Source organism: Paecilomyces variotii (assembly GCF_004022145.1).
Source record: "Paecilomyces variotii strain CBS 101075 chromosome Unknown C8Q69scaffold_2, whole genome shotgun sequence".
Classification (NCBI taxonomy): Eukaryota; Fungi; Ascomycota; class Eurotiomycetes; order Eurotiales; family Thermoascaceae; genus Paecilomyces; species Paecilomyces variotii.
The window spans coordinates 3,454,294-3,477,138 of NW_021167141.1; the positions used below are offsets into that span (position 1 = coordinate 3,454,294).

The 22,845-nt window shown below is 51.5% G+C and overlaps 8 protein-coding genes across 8 annotated transcripts; 3 read left to right on the top strand and 5 right to left on the bottom strand.

Annotated features, from left to right (window-relative positions):
- Positions 1-1,036: 1,036 nt before the first annotated feature.
- On the top strand, positions 1,037-2,057 carry C8Q69DRAFT_398688 (RNA polymerase II subunit 3; the record flags this gene model as incomplete). Its single annotated transcript, XM_028627812.1, has 2 exons — positions 1,037-1,590; positions 1,664-2,057. Coding segments are annotated over 2 exons (948 nt in total), but the record flags the coding sequence as incomplete, so codon positions are not given.
- A 1,236-nt stretch (positions 2,058-3,293) lies between these two features.
- On the bottom strand, positions 3,294-5,518 carry C8Q69DRAFT_171163 (hypothetical protein). Its single transcript, XM_028625766.1, has 2 exons — positions 4,852-5,518; positions 3,294-4,791 (listed from the first exon to the last, which is right to left on the bottom strand). The coding sequence occupies exons 1-2, from the start codon at positions 5,390-5,392 to the stop codon at positions 3,467-3,469; spliced, it is 1,866 nt and encodes a 621-aa protein (XP_028488078.1). The 5' UTR covers positions 5,393-5,518; the 3' UTR covers positions 3,294-3,466.
- Positions 5,519-6,778: 1,260 nt separating this feature from the next.
- C8Q69DRAFT_171160 (cytochrome c) lies at positions 6,779-8,164 on the bottom strand. Its single transcript, XM_028625765.1, has 5 exons — positions 7,998-8,164; positions 7,543-7,574; positions 7,319-7,477; positions 7,158-7,252; positions 6,779-7,099 (listed from the first exon to the last, which is right to left on the bottom strand). The coding sequence occupies exons 1-5, from the start codon at positions 8,023-8,025 to the stop codon at positions 7,075-7,077; spliced, it is 339 nt and encodes a 112-aa protein (XP_028488079.1). The 5' UTR covers positions 8,026-8,164; the 3' UTR covers positions 6,779-7,074.
- Positions 8,165-9,039: 875 nt separating this feature from the next.
- On the top strand, positions 9,040-10,305 carry C8Q69DRAFT_458956 (hypothetical protein). The gene is made up of 2 exons (XM_028630039.1): positions 9,040-9,665; positions 9,798-10,305. The coding sequence occupies exons 1-2, from the start codon at positions 9,261-9,263 to the stop codon at positions 10,176-10,178; spliced, it is 786 nt and encodes a 261-aa protein (XP_028488080.1). The 5' UTR covers positions 9,040-9,260; the 3' UTR covers positions 10,179-10,305.
- Positions 10,306-10,771: 466 nt separating this feature from the next.
- On the bottom strand, positions 10,772-12,618 carry C8Q69DRAFT_171135 (ribosomal protein S5 domain 2-type protein). The gene is made up of 3 exons (XM_028625764.1): positions 12,358-12,618; positions 11,705-12,305; positions 10,772-11,631 (listed from the first exon to the last, which is right to left on the bottom strand). Exons 2-3 carry the CDS (start codon positions 12,272-12,274, stop codon positions 11,023-11,025), a joined length of 1,179 nt encoding a protein of 392 aa, XP_028488081.1. The 5' UTR covers positions 12,275-12,305; positions 12,358-12,618; the 3' UTR covers positions 10,772-11,022.
- A 234-nt stretch (positions 12,619-12,852) lies between these two features.
- Positions 12,853-13,578, bottom strand: C8Q69DRAFT_171755 (hypothetical protein). The gene has a single exon (XM_028625767.1). It carries the CDS (start codon positions 13,482-13,484, stop codon positions 13,065-13,067), a length of 420 nt encoding a protein of 139 aa, XP_028488082.1. The 5' UTR covers positions 13,485-13,578; the 3' UTR covers positions 12,853-13,064.
- Positions 13,579-13,673: 95 nt separating this feature from the next.
- On the bottom strand, positions 13,674-16,152 carry C8Q69DRAFT_442594 (kinase-like domain-containing protein; the record flags this gene model as incomplete). The annotated part of the gene is made up of 3 exons (XM_028628848.1): positions 13,674-15,122; positions 15,179-15,922; positions 15,985-16,152. The coding sequence occupies 3 exons, from the start codon at positions 16,150-16,152 to the stop codon at positions 13,674-13,676; spliced, it is 2,361 nt and encodes a 786-aa protein (XP_028488083.1).
- Positions 16,153-21,310: 5,158 nt separating this feature from the next.
- C8Q69DRAFT_505073 (Stc1 domain-containing protein) lies at positions 21,311-22,504 on the top strand (the record flags this gene model as incomplete). Its single annotated transcript, XM_028632666.1, has 6 exons — positions 21,311-21,366; positions 21,429-21,455; positions 21,506-21,743; positions 21,808-21,906; positions 21,962-22,333; positions 22,391-22,504. The coding sequence occupies 6 exons, from the start codon at positions 21,311-21,313 to the stop codon at positions 22,502-22,504; spliced, it is 906 nt and encodes a 301-aa protein (XP_028488084.1).
- Positions 22,505-22,845: the final 341 nt, after the last annotated feature.

A 22,845-nucleotide genomic window follows, 5' to 3' on the forward strand; every position in this document is an offset into this window, starting at 1 on the left:
TCTCTCACCCTCGCTCGGTGGCTTTCTGTGGTCAAAAGTTTCCCCTTCCATGGTTTCTCCACTTGATCTTGCTATAGCATTTGAAGATCTCAGCATAGGCGACGAGTCGCCGTTGATCGAGCGCTTTCTTCCCTGGGCCCTTGCTATATTATCCGGTAGTATTGCACCCTTCCAAGTATTGTAGATAGGCCTTGCATATCGCGGACCCAGAGAATCTGGGTATTGGCTACAACTGAACTACATTGAGCTCAGTGAGCACATTGGCACGTAGGCGCTGCATCGAACTAAGTGGCAGTTTTCTCTCTTAGAAATTGGCCAGGTATCTGACATGCTGCATTTAATGTCTCTGGATGCTCAACACCTAAAGACAGCAGTCGTTATCTAGGATTTTTCACCAGGTTGACAACGGGAGGATGGGCAGTGGGATCCCCTTATACAGACAACTAACTCATAGCCTACAGGTTCCACGTCGACAGCAAATAGATGAGAAGCACTGTTCTAGATGAAAGTCCATTATTTAAACGAGGCTGGTCCAATATTTTTATTCCACTATAGTGATAGGTCAAGCGTTCTCGATCTGACTGAGATATATGACCCGAATAGGTAAAGCGGCTCTTGATCTTTGGATCGCAACTTAAAGCTCAACTTCGGGGAGTCCAAGGCGGCGACCGATATCAACTCGAACTACCCCCATCTCCGCCACTTTCCCTTCCAGATCTGTCGCAGATATCGACTGCAGTCTCCAGTCCGGTCTTCACGTTCTACTCACCTTTCCTTTCATGAGCGGCAGATAAGCGCAAAGCACGTTCGACGGAGGTGGTCAGCGACCCGCGCCGCCGCGAATACATCTAGCACATCATGGATTATGAGATGGACATTGAGCCCACGGGGCCTCAGGTGACGGTTCGAGAGGTATAGGATCTTCCCATCTCTGCATTCCTTCAACAACCTCGAGTCACTCACAGATTACGGAGCCAACACCGGATGCATTGGCTGGGACTAACATATTCTCCCTTCCCAGGCCGAGCCCTACAGAGTAGACTTCAAACTGAGCTCCGTCGATCTTGCCTTCGCCAACTCTTTACGGCGGGCGATTCTCGCTGAAGTCCCCACGATGGCCATCGACTTGGTTGAGATCGAAGCCAACACCTCTGTCCTCCCGGACGAGTTTCTCGCGCACCGTCTCGGTCTCATCCCGCTGAACTCCAAGAACTGCGACCAAGACGTCGAGTACACGCGCGACTGCGACTGCGAGAACCACTGCGCACGATGCAGTGTGACGCTGACGCTGCATGCGCGCTGCACGGGCGACGAGGTCATGCCGGTGTATGCGCGCGATCTAGTCGTCAGCAGCGAGCGCGCGAACGAGTGGGTAGGGAGCCCGGTCATTACGGATCCCGAGGGCAAGGGACCGATCATCGCCAAGTTGCGAAGGGGCCAGGAGCTTAAGATGACTTGTATTGCGAAGAAGGGAATTGCTAAGGAGCATGCGAAGTGGGCGCCCACGGCGGCGGTTGGGTTCGAGTATGATCCGCATAACAACCTCCGCCATGTGGACTACTGGTACGAGGAGGATCCTATCAAGGAGTGGTACGTATATATTATCTCACTGGAGGGTCAGACGACGAGCGCGTATAATAACAGGACTTTTTATATAATTCAGGCCCGTCTCTCAGAACGCAGCCTGGGAACCACCCGCGGCTCCCGATCAGCCATTCGACTACGACGCCCAACCAACCACTTTCTACGTCGACGTTGAGAGCGTCGGCAACCTCGATCCAGACGCTATCATCCAGCAGGGTATCGTCGTCCTACAAAGGAAGCTCGCCTCCGTCATCTCCGCCCTTACGGGCAGCGGAGATGGCGACCGCAACGGCGTCGCTGAAGATGAAGACATGATGGGCGGCGTCCGCAGTCCTGACGCATATGAGCCTCCCGAGGGTATCGATGGCGGCTTCACGGCTTATGCTAATGGTGCCACAAGCGCCTGGGGAGGCGTAGGTGGCACGACGCCATATGGAGCCACGCCGTATGGACAGAGCGGTTACGGATTCTGAAGAAAGAGAGAGAGACCAGAATATACACAAGTCAATAAAAAAAGGAACAAAACTATGAACAGTACGAAATTACGGGGATAAGGAAGAGAGCACCAGCGAAGTTCGAGAGAAGCGAAAGAAGCGACTTGAAGTTGTCATTGGGACCCAAAACCCGACACACAAACGATACGACATTTTAAACTCACAGGGTCTGGTCTTATCTTCTTTAGATTATTCGAAAGGGCTACAACCAAAGGGGGGGCAAAGAAAAAAGGAAGAGCGAAGAGCCTGAAAACAAGCTTTGCATCTGGGACGGCGTTTTCTCTTTTTGTTTTCTCTTCCTCTTTTTCAGTGGTTTGCTTTGTGTTTTCTTTGTTCATGCTCATTTCAATCTTATCTTGAAACTAACTACCTAACTAACTGTAAACTACCCTTCTACGATGAAAGTTATACTTGCTCTGTTGAGAGAGATGGAATAGAAAAACAAATACATTACATATTCCCATTCCCCATATGTTGCATGGTCGATTGCTAGACAGGAAGAAGAAAAAGGTGAGAGACTCTAGGAGTTAATATTACCATACGCGTCTTTCGATAGTGCGTGTGGATGCTATGTACTCTAGATAGGTATTAACTATGTGCAGCGGTTATGTAGAAGGTAGCTAGGTAGATAGGTAGAGGACATCAAGCTCTTTGGAAAGATATCAGGATTTGTTAATGTAACTGTTCTTCTAAAATTGCAAGACAGAAGATACTACAGAACAATTCCAATGCATCCATCCATCAATCACAATCACTAGACCCCGCGGGCCCATGAATGAATGATTCAATCCGGCCCGATGTGTATATGGGAAGGGTAGGGTGAGGGTCAAGTTAGAAAGAGACGATGAGATCGAAAACATGGGAGGTGGATTACATTAGATCAACACGATTTGAAAAAAAAATCAAACAGAAAAAGATCAGCATGAAAATCCACACAAGTGATAACTATGTTGCGCCATTTCCCCGTTGTTGTAAAGCCCAATTCAATATCCGTCGCTTTCGCCGTGAAAAAATGTGTCTCTCGATCGCCGGAATCCGATGATGGTACCAATCTCTCGAGACGCCAGTGACCGGGCCAGGACTGAAAGAGAATAAGAACAGAAGGCCATCAAGCACAACTCGCCGACAACACCCTTTCCCATCCATGAAGTGCAAAAATAGGGGACAACCCGTGGTAAATGCAAAGAGGAGTTTTGTCAACGGAGCTGCTTTGGAACCATGGACCGGGGAGGGGAGTCCATGGCCAAGAGAAGCAAAGGAGACATTATACTATGCAGTCCGTCGGGGAAACAAGATGGGGTATTGATGAGTATAAACGCCCTAATCAGGAGACAAGAAACGAAAACAAGGAGCCAGATCAGCATCTTTCTTTTTTCGCGCTGATAGCCTCACCTCTCCTCGATGACTTCCTGCTCCGGTTCAGGGGTCGGCAGTGTTGAGCTCCCAGGCACTCTTCTCCCAGATCCATATACCATTTCCATCAGCTTGGCCTTCTGCTTTTCGCGCACGGCACGGAGGTAGTCGTATGCGCCCTCCAAGCCCCGGATCTGACCCTCAACCACAGCTTCGACAGGAGTCAGGGTCCTGCCGGCATTCCGGCTATTCGCGCCATCGATACCCATGAAGCTGACCGAATCGTTCCGACGTACCAGTGGACTCACCAGTTTCCGACGGAGGGTCTCAAGGCCGACCTTGAGCGTCAGCAGTCGACCACGGTGGTCCATGAGCAGATGCTTATTCGCGACGGTGCGGCTGCGAACACTGGCCAGGAGTCGCTTGTTCTTTTCATACTTGCGCACCATCGCCGCATCAGGACCCAGAACCCGGGTCCATAGCGAACTAAGCATTTCGCCTTCCGCACGCTCTTGCGCATCCGACTCACGGACGACTGTACGTTGTAGATTCAGGAACTGCCGGTCAATGGCTTCAAAAAGGGCAAACAGTGCCGTGGAGTGTGTCAATTCGCTGTTAATTGACTCTTCGAGCACGGAGAGAAACTCTGTGAACGTCCGCGTCAGAGTGGCTCTCGTCCGCTGCGCAGAGGTCGGTCCAAAGACGGCCATCACGATATGGCCCAGCATCGTAGGGGTGGTTGTGGAGAGATCACTGGGTTCTGCATCGCCTACGGTGGCCGAAATCCGCTCCAGAGCTCCTAACCGCGAGAGCATTGTATGTAAATTATCATATACAATGCTTGGTATCGCACTGGGCGGCTGCGAGGACAATGACTCCAGTTCGCGCTTGGCCCAGTCCATTACGATCAGGATGGAGTCGATGTCAGAATCAACGTTCGCAAAGAATCGCGTGAGCTCCAGCGACAAAGTCTTGAGAGATTCAGACAGTTCGTCCAGTTCGCGCACGATAAGCGGAGCACTGGTCATGTTGGTCCCGCGTACGGACTCCCCCAGGTCCCAAACCGCAACCCCTGTCTCCTGCAGAGTGCCAATCTGCTGCACGCCATTCTCCGAATAGTATATCAATGGCTCAAAGGAACGCGCCAGGCCAGAGAGTTTGACCAAGTCGGGCACCGCTTGCGGCACGGGAGGAAGAAACAGGGCCCGCATGAAAGCAATCGAGAGCAGCGCAACGATGACGGACAGCGTCGTCGTCGATTTCGAGCTTGTCATGCTGTCGAACTTGGATCGCGCATAGTTAAACAATGCGACAAACGGTTCACGGTGCTGGACTTCCGCCCGTACGGCAAAGCGGATATCTTTCCTCGTTAGTTATCCCGAGCCAGACAGGATCAGGGCCAAAGGAGGGACGAGTTTACAATTGCTCAGATTCTCCGCCCCAAACTCGACGCCGTCACCATCATTGCCCCCTCTGGGTGCTGGAGTCGGGCTAGGTGACCGCCCCTTCAACGGCGAGTCCGTCCCCTTAGGGAGCGGCACATTGGCCGGTATCGAGATGTCTCCGAGCTCTCCGACCTGCGCAGCGTCCTTGCCCGGCGATGTTGGCCCCTCCTGCGCATCCTCATACTGTGGACTGGGTTCCCGCGACTGCGATGGACTGTCGCGAACGGGCGGCTTCAACTCCAATCGATTGTTGTCTTCTTTGCGCGAGTAAGGCTGGTGCCGGTACCAGCCGCTGCCTGGAACGTAATCATGTCGCCGAAAGCCTGGGGGTGACCAGGGTTCTCCTGCAGTCGAAGTCGCATCGCCATCAGACTCTTCTGCCCGGAAACCTGAGTGCTGCGAGGGCAATCCAAAGAGGGGTGTGCGGTGGACATTGTTGCTGTTGGCCTCAAAGTCCTCCAGCGAGGCATCAAGGGAGGGATGATCGTCAAATACGTTGTCCAACTCGTCCATCATGACGCGCTGCGCCGTGCGCCGTGATCGATAATCAAGGGATGTTCCTTTCTCTCTGAGAACGTTCGCAGGGAGAGCAGGCGGAGAGAAAGAGAGAGGGAGAGAGAGACAGAGAGGTGTTGGTAGAGTGTAAGTACAGTACACTGGGAATGGTACTTGAGGGGCCCCGGGCGATAAGGTCGAGCGATCGTCCCTGTGGTCCCTCCTCTGAGCTGTCGGCCACCGCCAGTTAGCGTTTAGCGCAGAAACGAACGAACTAGCGAGAACAGCCCAACTGTGAATCGTCCTGTGTCTGCAGAGGATGCTGGCTAAGAATCCCGTTGTCCCACTTCGTCCAGAAGAGACCCTGGGCCGCTGTGTGGCCTTTGTGCCTGGGGATCGTGAAGTAGTTAGATGGTTTAAGACAGCAGGAAGTAGGAAATAAGGAATACTTTCCGATGAGACACAGATGGTGAGAGGTCGCAGGTACAGTACGTAGTAATAGCTGGCCGGGCATGTATGGATTCAAATCAAATCGTCTTGTCATTCCTGGGTCGATGCAGGACACATCCGACAGAGATTCCCCCTCCTCTCCAGTGGTGTCTGGCCTGCTACTGGCTGTCTCGTCGTCCTGCTGATGGCGCTGGAGAGAGAGACTGCGATGGTCTAGTCCTGGATTGAGTATAGACCGTCGTCATCCAGCCAGACGGCCTCATGGGTTCGGGTAAACGAAGGGGCATTGAAGGGATGCCGTCTTCCTCTGGCGTCCCTCGCATGGCGTCGGCAGTCCATTGCAGCGCATCCCTGGCTGGATGATCGTCCAACGCAGCGACGGGCTGGAAGCGAAGTTTAAGGTGGTGGCTGGTCCAATAATGCTGAATGGACAGAGGGTGTTGTGACAGCTAAGAAAAGAAGCGCCAGTGAGCGTATCCCAGACACTGCCAACCCAGTTTCTGCTTCCCCGCGGGAGAGATCGTCTGGACCATCGGGAATCGGGATGAGCCCGATGGTAAGGCAAACGCTTCTACTGCGGACGATTTTCTTTATCTTATCTGCTCTCCTCCCGATCACAGCAAGATCCTGCATGGATTTGTCGGGATGGTGCAGTCGTCGCGTTCTGGAACCATCGGTAAGTGCGTATGTGCATTGCTCTCCAGAGGAACCCAGCAGCCAGCCAGCCAGCAATAGCAATAGCAATAGCAATAGAAATAGCAGCCGGATCGGGGTGTACAAGTGGCCGACCTTGTCTTCGAGCTGTGTCATGATTGACCGGAGAATCGATCGTCTTGTTGTTGTCGCCACAATGACGCGCGCGACATAATCTGGGGAATTAAGGCGGGACACACTAAGATAAGTCATGAGAGGAGAATCTATTCATTATACTGTTTGTTTCTCGAGGGGATACACATAATACACGGGAACCAAACCACATAGGCAAATGCAAAAAACGCAGTGGAAATGGCTTCTATAACGCATCCCTTTTCCGACCGCCCAGCTGAATGAAGCACAGCAACAGAAGTCATGATCTATTCAAGAATAGAGGAAATAAAAGCTGGTGGATGGTAGTAATGTTACAGGCCCTCTCCGGTCTGGTCCGCACGGCCTTCCCACCGAACGCCCAGGAGAATCGGCGGCAGAAGGTCATCAAAAGAGGTTGTCACACAAGAAAAATCATGGCGGGCGACATGAACATGAAATTAGGTCATTTATTTGGTAGCCTCGCGGAGGTAGCTGCAGAAAGCAACGAGTCAGTATTAGGCCGAAGACGAAAAATCCGGGTCGCACATACGTGATCAGGTCGTTGCGGTCCTTGTTCTTCTTCAGACCACCGAAGGCCATCTTGGTACCGGGGATGTACTTCTTGGGGTTCTCGAGGTACTCGAACTGCAAGCTGGTCAGTCCTGTGTCCCGGGCGGGTCCGGCGACAGACGGGAAGTGCACGGTACATACCAGAGTCTGCTCGTTCCACTCAACACCGGCCTGCTTGTTGGCGTCGGTGTAGGAGTAGCCCTCAACGGAACCGGTCTTACGGCCAAACAGACCGTGGAGCTTGGGGCCGACCTTGTTGGCGCCGTCGGCCTCGACAGTGTGGCACTGCGCGCAACGGGTCTGTCACGGAGGTTAGCGACTGCGCTCAGAGACGACGACGTCTATCGCATTCATATCAAACTCACCTTGAAGAGGTTGGCACCCTTGCTGGCGTCACCTGTGGCAGCAGTCGGGTCAGCGTTCTGTTTGATTTTCTCCGTCTCCCCGGCTAGCTCGAGTTGCGCCTCGCGCTCCGCGATGACGATCGATATCCACGCCGTGTCCATCGACAATGGCAGCAGTAGTGTAGTAACTGGCTTTGCTCTTTGATCGCAGGAACAGAGACGGGCCAATGGCGGACGAGTGAAGACGGGCACGAGAATGCGATCCGGATGGGTTCGAAGGCAGCGTGCAATTGTCAACCCTCCGGAACCCCATGGCTGACCGGTCGAGCTCTCTCTTTGTCACAGCTTTCACTGCCATTGAGTTGAATCTCACCGCGACAACCGCCCGTTGAATTCACGGCGCAAAGCGAGCTAGCCGGGGCGTCCGCTCAGGTAGGCGAGGTAGGTAAAGGGAAGACAGCGACGAGTTAACTTACCATCCTGGAAACCGGCGTCCTTGCCCATTGTGAAAGTCGAAGGGGAGTGTGAGAGTAGAATACAACAAGAGAGGAGACGGCACGAAAGTTACAATATCCACAGGGGGATCGCAATTGAGGCAGAAATCAATGGAGAAAGACAGGATGGCAAGATTTTCTGCGGCCGGCGAGAATTTGTAGGCGATTCCCTGGCGATGAACGCACTGCGCCCGTCCTCGCCTCCCGTGACCGCCAGCAGGCCAATCAGACCGACGATGATTCAGCCGACGGGCGCGACCGGGAAATGCGCCAGTTTTCTTGTATGCTTGAGATCCCGGCGATTCTGCTTCTTTTTATTATTATTATTCTGCTGTTCTGGATGAGAATTATTTATTGTAGGTTATATTATATTATATTCACTATTAAAATGCGCTCAGACAGTCCCCAGACTCTCATTATCACTGTCTTGTTCAGCTGGTCTCTCCGTCCGGTCCTGTCGGATATCACTCGGGCCCAATGACCTCACCACGGGCAACGGAAGAAGCTCTCCAGCAAGTAGTGAAAAGGCGCTGTTAATTATTATTATCTAGTTTACGACTCGATGGCGCCCCTTTCCAGTGGCCGTTGCAAATGCCTGTCCGGCCATTTGCCATTCTTCTCGAATTATCTCACTCCACTCTGCTAAACCCCGTTGAGCAATCCGCCTCAGCCCGTCCCGGGTAATTCACTTCTCTCTCCCTTTCTCCCGGTCGATAGCTATCTATGGTCTTCTATTCCGCCGTCTGGAATTTGTTGGCAGCCTCCATTCTTCTTCCCAGCGATAATAATATGTGATGCAATCTGACAAGACAAGTTCCCGATCGCATCACGAAGAGAATTTCCCATAGATATTATTGCAAGTATCTAGCCAGATTGCCAAGCTGTAATACATAACTAACCACATAGCTCATGAGCTGTTGAGCTCACCCCAAGGTCTCACGGATTCTCCATCATAGGCCTGTCGCTGGAATAGTAAAAGAACTGCCATCTCGAGCATAGATATAGGTAGAAAGTCCATACGTGGAAGCATAATAATTATGAATCTATCTATAGTAGTAATGACTACTGCAGTACCTTACTCTACTCTACAATGTCATCGTAATCGTATCACGTGATGCTCCCTCCAACATCCGCGCGGAGAAAGAAAATCACTCCGCCTTGAACAATCCCAGGTAGCCAACTCCGAGCAGCCCAAAGGAACATACCCCCCAAGGCCCTTCATACAGGGCAATTATCATCCCAATCATGGCAACAACTGCAATCCCCCAGTTCCTCCTCCCGCGAGGCATCTCCCCATTGACACTCCGCTACTTCATCATCCGCCGAACGACCAAAACCACCACCACCAAACACTCTTCCTCCGCATTCTCCACCATCGCATCCAGACGCTCCTCCGCGACCGATGAAGGCAAAGCGCGCGTCCTCGCGCAGCCGGACAAGTTCCGCCCTCCATCCCATCCCTCGCGAAGGGTGCTGCAGACGCGCAATGGCAAATTGACCGCCCCGCCGGTGTATCAGTATGGACCGTCGTTGACGGAGAAAGAGAAGGAGGAGATGGCCAAGAAGAAGTATCCGAATATGTTCCCTCCAGAGGGGACGGTGATGCATAAGTTTTTGACGAGTCGGTGGATTCATGTTTGGATTGCTATGGTGAGTTTATTTCAGTTGCCTTTTTTTTCTTTCTTTTCCAGCTGGAAGCATAGGCTGCCATGGGAAAAAAAATGCATGATTTCATATAATACACATCAAAAACATACAAAACTAACACACGAAACAATCTAGTCGGTCCTCACCACTCTCGCCACATTCACCTTCACAACAAACTTCAAAGCGACCTCTCCATTCGCGCATCTCCTCCCACCCTGGTCCGGTCTGCTCACGCACCCAATCGACACCATCTCCCAGGCCATCTCCGTGTACAAGATGCACGTTCAGCACAACTCCATGCTGACTCGCGAGAAGCGCCATCGTCGCATCGAGGACGCCGAGAAGCGTCGACAGTACCGCATCGCGCATGGTCTGGAGGAACCGGAAGATGCAGGCAGCAGGCCTGTTGAGGACGATGCCTCGCCGATAGCGGGTTCAACCAAGGAGCAGGATAATACCTACGTGGATTTCGAGGGGAAGAGGAGGCCCATTAAGAAGTGGTTGGGTATTTGGTGAGGGGGGGTATTTTGGTGTCTTTACGTTACGCGGTATGATACTTTTCTCTCCAGGAAACGATTCGTTCCGGTGATAAGGTTGCGATTGCTGGGACGATATAGCGTCGAGTCATCCGCTATGAAGGACTTTCATCATCATCATCATCATCATCATCATCATCATCATCATCATCATCATCATCATCATCATCATCATCATCATCATCATCATCATCATCATCATCAAAAGTCGAGATGCGTGTCCTACTCTTCTGCGGGCTCCCTTTCTTCTTTACTTCAGAAAACCTACCTATGTATTTTCATTCTCATCACGCCTTCTTACTTACATGTACGATATACATGACTCTGGTCAAAAATCTATAACTATAGCATATTATAGTTCAGTCCATCCATCCATCCATCCATGCCTACTCTCACAATTCCTTTCTCCAATAGTCCTCTTCAAAGGAATATTTGCTCAAAAGATTGCCTCGACGCCACCATGATCCCAACTGTATACATAGAAGAAAACTGACCAAGGTTTTTTCTTCGGAATCAGGAAATATCTTTTCTATTACTCCTAGACTAAGTTATTTAATTCCTGCCAAAAGGAATGAACCTTTTTTTCTTTTCTTTTCATGCACACCCCATCCCTTTTTAAAAGTACATGTACATACATCTAACCCGTTCGCGATGCAGGAATAGAATCGAATCCGGAAACTCCATTTCAAGATGTTGTTAAAAAAAAAAAAAAACCCCCCAGAAGTAAAAGACGCGACGCAACGCCGTGAGGAGCATAGCATAGCATAGCATAGCATAGCAAAATATCAAACCCCAAAAGCGAATGGCTTTCGCGTTTTATATACCTAGTGAACTTCCACCCCCTCCAATCCCTCCATGACTTCATCGCCAACACCGCCCTTCTCAAGCACCATCTTGACCATGCGTGCAACCGCACTTCGCTTGACGCCACCTCGTCGGGGTCTCCAGACTCCGGAGACGTCTTCCTGGCTCGTAGAGGGGTTGAGGATCTGTGCCTCCTCTGCAGCTGCTGTGGAGCCTAACGTGGCCACGTTCTCGGAGTCCGGTACGCCGGGCTGCGTCAATCGTGATGGGGGATCGATGGTGCGGATCGAGAGTAGTTTCAGGCCTTCTGTTTCGTATTCGCGGGCGACGGAAATGGCGAGGACCGCTTCAGCAACAGCGATCTCTTCCCGGGTAGGGTCGAAGATGACATTGTCGCCAGCGGAGATCACAAGCAGAGTAATTGGAGGTCGGACTTGTTGCAGAGATGCGTTTGTGCCAGGTCGAGCACGTGGGTATAGGTATTCGGCGAGGTCCCAGTCGTCTTCGAAGAAGGGATCTTCTTCCCCGTGGGATTTGAGCTTAGGGAGCTTCGTGGAAAGCAGTGCAAGATGGGTCGTGAGAGAGAGCAGAGGCAGAGGGTAGGATGTAGGCGGGGAGAGAAGAAGGATCTATAATCACACAATGTTGGCATAACGGTTTGCGAGAACCGCTCAAAAAGCGATTGGAAAGAATGTCACTCACGTCGATATACAGCCTCCAGTGCCATCTCTTGTTGATCACCAATCTCCCCTTCAGACCTCCCTCCATAACATCGTCACCGTCGTCGTCGCGACCCTTCCTCCCGGATGAACCAACCAACGATTCTCTCATCATTTCGGACAGGAAGACCGGCAACGCATCGTCGTCCCGAAACCCAGGGATCTCAATGGACATCTGCACCCACGAGCCCTGTCCCGCCCTCGATGCGGATCCTTCTTTGCCCTCTCCATCCTCATCCCCTTCAGCAAAGTCTTCCTGGTCCTGCTGCTGTAGCTGCCTCAGGTCCAATGTACCCGTTGTCAGAACAGTCTTCTCAACCTCCGCCTTCACACCCACGATGGCCTCGGAGCCATCTGCAAATCCGATGCGCGCACTGCCATTCGCGCCTGGGACGATGCCCGTTTCTGCAATGAGAGGTCGAAACTGTGCCGGTGCTCGACCGTCTGGTCGAATCGGTCCCCCTGGGAGAGCGAGAGATGTGTAAAGGTAAGAAAGTTCGGCGGGGGAGAGCAGCGGGGCCTGCGAGGCGGACGAGGCTTGTTGCGGTGCCATTGGAAGAGCTCAAGTAGCTTTGTTTGTGAGACTGCCATCAAGTCAGTAGATAGAAGGGTAAATCTGAAAGCGTGGATAGTTACCTCCGTCCTTTTGTTCCAGGGATTCCCTTGGGAGGGGGCAGCGCTGTTGCTGCTGCACTGCTGCAGCTGGAGTGCGCCTTATGCGAAAATCTCCGGGTTTAACGTGCTCTTTCTCAGAGCGCAATATGTGCAGGAAGTGCGTCCCAACTTGGAAAAAGTAATGTGTCTGGACCGCAGCTTGGATCAAACAGAAAAAAAGCACCAGGCAAGGCGAAAGTCTTCGAAATGACGCTGTCCGTCTTCTTGATCTGGAAATTCCGGCGCAAAGTTGCGGTTTGTTCTGCCCCACAATAATTGTTGCCCTACTACATCCAGCGGCCAATCATACAACGAGGCTTCAAGTATGATATGTAGTTCGGTCGCTCGATCATCAACACACGCAGTAAGTCCATAGATCAAAGTCCAGTCCCCCAAAATTGCTATTCATAGTTACCAGGGCTGGATATGTTGATCGCTACTTATATGCTGAAATTCTATGATAAAAGCTACTAGAATCGCAAGGACACACGTATTTCTGTTTCATTAAGTATGTGCAGAGGCAAACAGATGCCCATGTAGGACTATAATTACATATAAGTGATAATAACGGGCACCACTGACCAGCGCAGTGGGCCAATACAAAGTATCAGATTCAGTAGGCGGATACATGACTGGAACACACAAAAACCTACGCCTTTCCTCAATGCTGCGATCAAGACCAAAGGAGCTCAGTAGTAGAGAGGGCTCGGAGTAAAGGAATGTACAGGGAAGTGGATGCAGTATATGGAGACGACACAAAAGGAAGGAATAAACGAGACGGGCCACCTGAAATGAGCAACTTCGGTAGATGCAAATGAACGCCAGTGCAGTAGTTTTCCGCGTCTGGCGCGGTACACAGCAAAAGGATATAGACTTCGAAATACACATTGTGGGTATGAAGCGAAAAAGAAAAGAAAGAAAAGAAAAGAATGGCTGGCGCAAGATACCGAGGTAACAAGTCGCGAGGCCGGAGATCTATAAACTGGCCTTTGGGGTATGAAAGTAAATAAAAAAATATAGGAAACACCCGGGCTAACCCTTGCCCCACCCCTGTCGATAAAATCACAGACGCAAAACCTCCACCGGCAAATAATGAGAAAGGATAGCATATACCGAACGCCTTCTTGGGTTATAGATCCGTATATGTGCGGTCTTTCGCTGTTTTTTTGGTGCCACCCCAATACCAGAACAAAAGGAACGTAAGAAAAGAATTGTTTCAAAGAGAGTCACTGCATGACCAGCGTCAGACAGGAAGAATGTTTTTAGCTCGAGTTCGTGCCATAAAGGGGCCGTCTGAACTATCGGTACGTAGCTCCAGCCGCGAATAGATCCGTTGAAGCCGTACTGTGCCACTCGCTCTCTTCGTAGGGAGGAGTCGGCCACTGACGATTCGAATTCTCGTCCCCTTTCATGCCAGTTGCCTTGGATCGCCTTGAAGGGGTCTCGCTCTGGCCGAAAGTGACTCCGTCGCGTCTCGCAGAAGGTGAAGGGGTAGGGTACGGATTGGACACCGAGCGGCTATCATTCTTCTGCGTCAAGCTTTCGTTGGAGGACTCCTCGTTCAGCGCATGCCCCTGAGCGAGACGCTTGGCAGCCTTGTGCGTTGAATAGAGCACCTCATGGAGCAGCTCGTCCTCCTCCTCTGGGGTCTCGTATCGATGAACCGGATGAGACGTCATCTGCATGGCTCGGCGCGTCCGACTCGAGACTGGTGCACTAGTTCCAGACAAGGAAACGGGGCTCTCTGGCAGTGATCGGACGGAGCCTTGGGGCATAGACTGGCGTTTTGCTTGCGAATTCGGTGCAGGAACTTGTACAGGGATTTCAGTGGTTTCGAGATTGTACTTCACATTCTGGAGCGCCTTGTCCAATTCAGAGAAGTCGGCGTTAGACTTCCCCTCCGCGTTGACTGAATCGAGGGCCATCGATGAACGGTTTGACCACGGAACGCAGCCGGCATTGGCCTCGATATCATCATTCGCAGCGGCAACCTGGTTGCGGCCGGACAGTCGACGAGCCCGTTTGCGCAGGTGAGAGAAGAAGCTTTCTTTCTGAGTACCAGACGGAGAGATCAGACCAGTACCGTTGAGCGCTCTCTCAGCCTCTTGTCGATGAAGCTCCGCATAGTGGTTGCCATGGGAGTTAACTGACAGCTGGCGGCCAATCTTCTTGCTGGCCGACTTTCGGTCGATATTGGCGATATTGGAGCCATCACCACCATGGGCAACGCTCGAGTTAGCCTGCGCGGTGACGGCGTTCGACAGCGGCGAAACGGGTCTGATAGAAGGCAAGATAGGCATTGGGGCTCCATTCGTCCACGTAGCGCGCTTGTTGACTGATGATCGACCTTTAGCCACCTGCACGTCAGGTACCGTATTGTACGTTACCACCGATGGCCGCAGCAGGCCGTTGTCATTCTCAGCAGCAACTGGTGCAGCAGGGCTGTCGGATCGTCCGATGAGGGATCTTCTAAACCAGGATGACTTCGATGACAGAGTTGGTGACTCGCCAGCTTCCTTCGACATAGACTTGAAGCTCTTGTCGGACTGTTTCCGGCCAAGCAACCGGGCGGTCGATGACTTAGGACGGAGGGGATCCACGGCATCAGCAAAGTACTCGTGATTGAGTGCCTGCGTCGATGTCGGTCTATTCTTGGGATCCCACATGAGACACCAGGTGACAAAGTTGCTAAGAGCAACCGGCCATTGAGGGGGCTGCAGGATGCTCTCCATCGAGTGCGGGGCCATCTAGGGAAAATTGGTTAGCTCACCGCTTTTTGTCTCAAATGGCTCAAATTACTTACCTTGGGGAACGTGAAGCCCAATTTCTGGGCCAACCGCGTACCATCTCTCCATTCACCACCTCCAATCTTTTGGCCGGTCTTGCTGTACCAATTGCCCGGGCTGCCCATGATTTCACACACGCGCCACACCTGGTCAACTTCATTGCCTCCAGGGAACAGCGGCTTCAATGTAGCGATTTCAACAGCCATTGCACCAACAGCCCACATATCAACGGGGGCGGAGTATTCACCCGCCCGCAAGAGGACTTCGGGAGCTCGATACCAACGTGTCGAAACATATGTTGTGTATGGTAGCTTCGAATGCGTCTCTCGAGCCAGTCCGAAATCAGCGATCTTCACCGTGTACGAAGGCGGAGTCGAAGGGGGAGTAACGAGAGTAGAGTATCGGCTGAAGGTGGAGTCGTTCGGGGCAGATGTCGAAACGAGGATGTTTTCGGGCTTAATGTCACGGTGGAAGAAGCGATGCGCGTGGATGTGGTCGAGGCCGGAGAGGATCTGGTAGAGAATGCTCTTGACGACCCTTCCATCCAAGTATTTGTGGTCTCTCGCCTTCATCAGCTGGTACAGGTTGCCATCCATGTACTCCATGGCGATGTGGAGTTTCTTCGTCAGCGGGTCGAGGAAGATATCGAGAGCCGGCACGAGGTGAGCATGATTGGGCAATGTACGCAAGAAGATCACTTCGCGAAGCTCCATGCACGGAGCGAAGGACTCAAATGTCTTCTTCATCGTCTTGATTGCGACCTGTTGGGTTGGTATTAGCACAGAACGTCATTCTTGGGCCAATAAGAAGAGACATTGCTCACCATCGTGCCGCGTCGTGCAATGTGCGAACCAGCAGTTCGCGTGCGTGCCAGGACGACACTCCCGAAACTACCATCTCCAATTTCCTTTAGCACTTCGAATTTCTCTTCCAAAGATGCCATGGAAGTTTGGGATTGCCCCCGATGGGGGTAGTCATGGGAGACCGTCATGATGGCTCTTTCTTTTCTGCCTGCAGATAAAAGGAGAGTAGATAACGACTAATAGGGGCGAGGAGTCAGTATTAACCGTGACATATAGATCTCGCATTGGACCAAATGGGAAGTAAACTTACCTCAGATGACCTTTTCCAGATAAGAAGATTGATAAATCTTCTATATAAACACTAGATTGTATATAGATATCAAACAGACACTGTTGTCATCGTTTGGCGAAACTGCAAGACGGCCCGAGATGGGGATGCAACAATAATTTGTGAACGAAAGGTAACTCGGACAAGATGCGAGAAAGATGATGAGGGTTGATTTGAGCTCCCACTCCGGACAATCGACGCGTTTTGCAGAGGGGGAGCGGTCAAGCAAGTCCTAGAAGAAGGAGAGGAAGGTGGAGGAGGGAAGATCTGGAAAAGGAATCGAAGGGACCCAGATGTTTGGAGACCAGAGCAATGGGAGCGGATCCGTCCAGTGAACACCGCTAAAGGAGAGATCGGAGTCCTTAGGCGCCCCTGGAGCGATGACAGCTTTCTTAGGAGGCTCACGACCGGAGCCGTGGAGACTTGAAGAGGCGGTCGATGACGGATCGAATTGAGGCTTGACTGGCGCGAATCTCTCGAGAAAGCACGCGGGCCTAGTGGATCAGGATTGGATTGCTACCGGGCAACGCGACCATCACCAGATGCCTATTTGCATGAATGAAGCGGGGGGGAAACGAGAGTCGACGATGATGCACGAGTGAAAAGGAAAGAATTCGTTGTTGACGACAGAAGAGGGGGACCCAAGGTCAAGACTGGGCAGACAGGCACGCAGCACGCGCAGAACGAGGCGGACGACCACGAATTCCAGCACGACTTGGCCAGGCACTGGAGAGAGCAGAAGGGAAGAGGGGGGGGCAGAAGAAGGATAGACGATCGACGAACGAAGAAGGAATGGGTAAGGGTCAGAGATCCACTGAGCGAAATAGTCGTAGTTGGCTCGAACGGCGTTTGGAGACGCAGCAAGTGTGCTGTTCCAGAGTCAAATAGCAGTCAATAATACCAGCGTGTACCGGCAGGACTGCGTACAAGTCTCGGAAGATTTCCTCAGCGAAGGACCGGGATCACAGATAGTCGTGAACGGGGCAGGCCTGAGCTGAGGGTCATCCTAGAGTAGATAGTCTTGCCTAAAATACTATTAGGGGGGAAGCCAACGGAGGAAAGGCGGATATGTGATTTGGCCTGGGAGAACGAGCGACGCAGGTGCAGATAAATTATCGGGGTGCGTTGTTAGAGCGGAAGCTCAGGGCATAGGGAGATCTCAGTAGTGCTGGATGGAGCCTTAGGGGGGGGGAAGAAAAGAAGGGAGAGTCATTACGAAGGCCTAATTAGCAGAGAGACTCAGTTTTACCCATATCTACTCTACGGAGGAGCAATTAACTAACTTACTTCAACTCTAGAGTCGAGCAACCAGCCTGTGAAGACGATACACGCGGGGCCCTGGCTGTCTAGTGCGCGCGACCAGGGGACAACGGAGGCCATTTAGCGTGGACGGGAAAGCTCCAGCAGAGCGTTGTGTGGCTCCCGGTACCGTATGTGACACGTCTGCGGTATGTATGTATCTACCGGCCGCCAGGGGAGCGTAAGGGACGAAGAGTGTGAGTTAATGAGGTATCTACTCTCTCTACCTCCAGCTGCTCCCAGCCTGCGTGGCTCAGGCCACTCTGTTACAGGGTCCAGACGATCTTGTGAGTTAATAATTAGTTACGCTATATAATAATACTTGTGACCAAGCAGAGGGTTTCTGGCCCCTCAAGCTCGAGTAAGCAACAGGAAAGCAGAAGGACAAGTTATCTACAATATAATAATTAGTCCAACTGCAGTGCTGATGGTGCTGAATGCCTGATGCTGAATGCCGCAAGTAAGATGCGGAGCCTGCACAATCAGGTCACACCACAGGCAGGCTGGCAGACCTGACAGCTTCAGGTGTGCGGCACCCAGAAATGGTCTTCCATGTGTACGCAGCACACTGGACCTTTTGGGTCCTGGACTAGAGTAAAGCTGCAGTGCTTGCCATCCTTCACGGTAGACTACAGCTGCTCACAAATCTCGCGAATTATCAGCAGCGGGATGAGGAGGAAGCTCCCGGAATGGCTAAGACGGGATGTGTCGAGTCTCGACAAGAGCAATTCGCGTGCAAGTGATCTCCCAAACACTACTCGAAACAGCACAGGTACGATTGCGTACCGCCTCTGTATCAGACCCTGGCGGCCCGTATCCATACACACAGTGGACCCGTTTTATTACACCATATTGTAACCACCGCTGCTCCGTCTCAGACGGCACTAGGCTGAATACATAATCATCAGTAATAAATAATAAATAATAATATACCGACAGCGAGGCCGTTAACGGGAGCAGGGATTCCCGCTGCATGCCTCGCGAATAAAGTCGCTTATCTATCCTGGAACATTGCTTGTGATTATCTGCTTCGACATGGGAGTCAACACAGCAACATATGGTACAGGCAACAATATCAGATAACTAAGCAGGCACCGGTCCAGATGGTCTATCAGCCCCTCGTCCTTCTGTCGTTGATATCCTTGGCGATCAGCCTACCAGAGCGCGTGATGCTCCATTCCTGGCTGTCTCTGATACCGGATATGTGGGATGTGATGACCCCGCGCCAGTGAAAACAATCATTGATTTCTCTATTTTTGCCTAAGCTAAGAAGCACTTCCAGATGGCCGAGAGGAACTTATTTCTCGACCGCCGTCATGGTGGCGAATTGGCGTCGTCTCGTTGCCGGGGACCTCGGACACTGTTATGCTTATTATTTATGTTGATGGTGATGTTTGTGGCAACAAGCTCCCCGGGATCGTCTGAGACTCTGAGATGAGCGACGCGCCACTTTTTGCAGCTTCTGACCTTCACACAACTCTCGTTTATCCATGCCCAACCTCTTCGCGACAGCGCCAGCAGCTGGTTGATGACCGGTCAGCGGATAATGCGCGAGTAACCATCTGATAGTCTCCGACAAAGCGCCCGTTTAATTGATATCAATATAAGTGGAAGGTTGCGCGCGCTCTTTCATGCTACTCGCGTTTTGTCTTGCTCTCATTTATGGGCGAAAAGGTCTACCCGGGATGGCACGAAATAGTGCCTCCTGTCCGGGGTTGTGTGTCCGTTCCTGGGCCGAGCCGTAATCTTACCTTGGGCAGCATCGCAGAACAAGGAAAAGCGTACGACAAAGAGGGCTAAAAGACAAGATGATCGGAGCGCGACCCATGGAAGCTGTTCACTCTGTGCCTGGCCTAAGACGATTGGGTAGATCCTAACGTGGATTCCGGATCCGTTCCCGACGGAAGACATTATTGGGTTCCTATCCCATTCTCTGGGTCTTTTCTTCACGGTCCGTCGTCGGGGAATGCGGATCTCCACAATATCAGGAACCGACTTGGTCTCTCAGATAGTGAAAACGGTTGGGCCAATTCGGACGGCCCGGTCGAAGTCGAGGGAAGTTTAAGGATCGTTAGGACTCGTTAGGACCCTCCGACCCAGGAATAGGGGCGCTAGAGTACGACTTCCTCGAGGGAGCGGTGATAGAGCCCATTGAACCTCCACTTAACCAGGCAGACCGCCTGTTATCAGACCATATCTTGTCTATCTGATCCCGATGCCCCTCCATGAGTCCATCGTTTCTATGAATCAATCCGGAAAGGTTAGCATATGCAGGTGAGTCGCTTTCCGTGCAAGCGAGCTGCAATGCCACAGCGGTGGAACGGACGGGAGCGCGAGATTAGCAATCAGACTCATGTGGATCAGCGGCCGTCTCACCCATGGAAGGTTCGTAGAAGCGTTAGAAGGACTTAAAAAGTTGATCTCCACTCAATCTGGATTCTGAGGAGCATTCTAGTACGGAGGTCTGCACTATTACGTGGAAGATAATGCTGGAGACCGTTGAAATATGCCGCTTTTTGATCAAAGGGCCGCGGGGATAGAAGCCGTATCTCTCTCTACCGAGCCGCTAGCTCGAGACTACGTAGAACGTGGGAGTCTTACCGGCGTTACATTCGAGACCAGGCATCAAGTCCTCGAACCCGAGGAGCTTAAGGGGAGCAGCCATTGCCAACCTCATATATCCAGCAGCTCCCGAAAAGGCTAGCAGCTAATAGTACCGTCATGAGGGGTCGAGCCTTTCTAAGGCCATCATAGACTGCGATAGACAGATATCTCACGCATTTCTACTCCCTATGGTTCCAAGTCTGCCAGTCTTCGTTTGCTGGTAATTGACAAATATGTCCTAAAGCTATTGATAAATCAAGAGATGGATTGCGATGTTGATATGTTCACCTCATCTCTTTTATCTCTACACGGAACCAAATCCATATTTCTATCTAATAATATCGTACATCCTACTCGAATCATGAAGTGAATCTGAACACAGTTGCTAAGCATTATTGGAGCAGATTCCTATATATTGCACCTTCCTTCTTTCCCTCGCTGGGTATTTTTGGCCTGTGGGAATAGTTATATCATGTCCGTGGGAGACGTCACTTCGCTATATCAAACCAACGTCCCCAATATGACTGCACCCTGGATTTCTTCTAGGACCATAGACGTCTAATGACTGAACAGTCTCGTTTGATCTGCTGTTTCTGTTTGGAAGATCGAGGGATACTATATCATCGACTGGTTCTGCTGTCGATACGTTGGTCATATCGTTTTGCGGGTGATTGGTTATACACAAAGCAGTCTTAATTGTGATGGACACCTGTTGAATGACAATGTTCAATTTCTATTCATAGCTAATCCAGGCACATGTCATGCTCTGTACACTCAGAACCAGATCCCCATGGATTGTATCATCCACCAAGGCGGTCTGCAATTGGTCACGGGTACCTGCAGCAAGTGTTATAAGAGTTTCGATAGGCATCCATATGCCACTATTCACCGCTGCAGCTCATAAAGACAACGGGAATCGCCTGATTCACGGCACTTCTGTTGCTAGGGATATCTTTCACTGGACCTCCTCTGATGTCCCTCTCTGTCTCTGTCATCAGAGGCTCACCATCTTACTCTCTTGAGTATCCTCTGAGCCAACCTGTCCGTCTCATCTCTCTCCTTGTCAATCAAGTCCTCTCTCATTGAAGAATCACAAGCCACGGTCCCTAGCAACCATGCCTCCCTTGCGTAGCGTGTACGCGGGTGGCTATAATGAAGGGATCAGGAGACAGTAAGTGGCTCTTATGTCTATCAACTCGCCCCTGTTGGGTTTGATATCTGACATCGGTCCAGGCTTGACAACATCGTGCTTCCTGATAAGTAAGAATCAATAACCTCTGCTCATGGTCACTGCTAATCAATGATATCAGGGTTAAGTGCGAGACATGTAAGAAAATTCGCATGCAGAGTGCCTTTTCCAAGAGGCAGCTGGACGTCCTGCGTAACGCCATGGTCCAGCTGGGTGCTACTGCCCTCAGTGGACCTGGATATGCGAAGTGTCGTACCTGTGTTGGAAACCAGACGGTCGAGATGACCTGTTCGAGCTGCGACAAAGTGAAGGGTCTTGACGAGTTTGCGAAGGCCCAGCGCCACAACCCCGATACTGCAGTATTGTGCCCTTTATCGACTATCCTTTTGGTCCCAAGGGTCAACTAACCCAGAACTTCAACAGAGATGCCTCAACTGTGTCCAGAATCATCTCGAAGCCGAACCAGTCCTTGAAGAGACTAGACTTCGCAAGGAAAACGACATCGAGTCTACCACTGGAACTGTGAGTGGTCGATGTCAAAGGAATACAATGAGTGACTAACTGTTCTGCCCTTCAGAGCCAGTACGACGATGGCACCACCCGCAGGTCCTTCAGAGACTTTAGCGTCGGAGATGAAGACTCCATTTTCAACTATGCTCCCAGTGTTGCCTTCACGGAAGACGAGGACGATGCTTCTGTGGGTGGAGGTGTTTGGGTCGAACCCGAACGCCAGGACGATAACTCCAATGCCAACGATGGACGTCCTTTCACCGCTTATGACTCCAAGGGCATTCCCCATCGCCGCATGGGCTCCCAGCCCCAGGCCGCCAAACCCGGCTTTCCCAGAGGAGGCAACTCTGGTGGTATTGCGACAACCGAGAGTGGTGATTTCCATGCTCCCAGGGCTCGTCCGCAGCAGAAGAAGTCTCGTGGCTTTGCGAAGATCTCGGTATTTCATGCTCTTCCCAGTATATTCGACGTGTAGCTCTCTGCTAACACACTCAAGGGTCCGCGCTTCAAACCTGGTGAAGCTCCCACCATGCGTATTCCCGAATCCAATGGCAAGATGATCGCGGAGAGCGACGATGAGGAAGGCCTTGACCCTCAGGACTACCTCTGAGCTTTTGGTCCATGGACCTCGCTACTGTTATTGCGGTTAGGGGGAAGGAGATACAGGTGAAATTACACCATCTCTGCGACTTTCGTCCATTTTACGGTTTCGAGATATATTACAATACTCGAGTAAAATAACATCCCGTTTTCAGTCTCAAAACTTCCATAAATAATATATCGAAGGGGCAGTACCATCCCATATATGCAGATGGGGAGTGTGTTGCTATTAATAGCCCGCGGGTTCCGTAGAGTGGCGCGCACACAGGATGTCTACCATATCTAGAGTAAAGGTACCTCGAAGTGTACTTAGACTAAGTACTAATTAATCACTGTCGCCTCCCCTTCTCT